General features: G+C 67.4%; 2 protein-coding genes across 2 annotated transcripts in view; both read right to left on the reverse strand.

Annotated features, from left to right (window-relative positions):
- AKAP8 (A kinase (PRKA) anchor protein 8) overlaps nt 1–264 on the reverse strand; it is an 18,498-nt gene extending 18,234 nt beyond the window's left edge. The window contains exon 1 of the mRNA XM_005876308.2: nt 71–264. Within this exon, the coding sequence (XP_005876370.1) occupies nt 71–89 (19 nt within the window). The 5' untranslated portion in view covers nt 90–264. The remainder of the gene's footprint in view (nt 1–70) is intronic.
- The window catches only part of AKAP8L (A kinase (PRKA) anchor protein 8-like), a gene marked incomplete at its 5' end in the record, with an annotated part of 26,895 nt that continues 26,777 nt past the window's right edge, over nt 193–310 (reverse strand). The window contains one exon of the mRNA XM_014547774.1: nt 193–260. Within this exon, the coding sequence (XP_014403260.1) occupies nt 193–260 (68 nt within the window). The remainder of the gene's footprint in view (nt 261–310) is intronic.

The following is a 310-nucleotide window of genomic DNA, read 5'->3' on the forward strand; positions in this document are numbered from 1 at the left end:
CGGCCCTCCGAGCGGCGGCTGCCCCGGAAAGCGCCTACCCTCCCTACACTGCACCCGCTGCCGTACGAACCTCCGTAACCATGCTCCATGTCTTCGGCTCGGCCCGCCAGCAGCCCCTTTTTCTAGGCTGCCACGGACGCATGCGCTCGACGTACCTCCCGCCGCCCGCTACTGGAAGACCAGGCACACGCGTCATTCCTTCCGCGCAATACCATTGCCGGACTTCCACGGTGAGCCCGCCTCCATCTCCCCAGCTGGCCCTGCGGTTGGTCGGCATCGGCGCGCAGCACCTTGGGAGTTTTGGTCGGGC

Source organism: Myotis brandtii, unplaced genomic scaffold (genome assembly GCF_000412655.1).
Source record: "Myotis brandtii unplaced genomic scaffold, ASM41265v1 scaffold485, whole genome shotgun sequence".
Classification (NCBI taxonomy): Eukaryota; Metazoa; Chordata; class Mammalia; order Chiroptera; family Vespertilionidae; genus Myotis; species Myotis brandtii.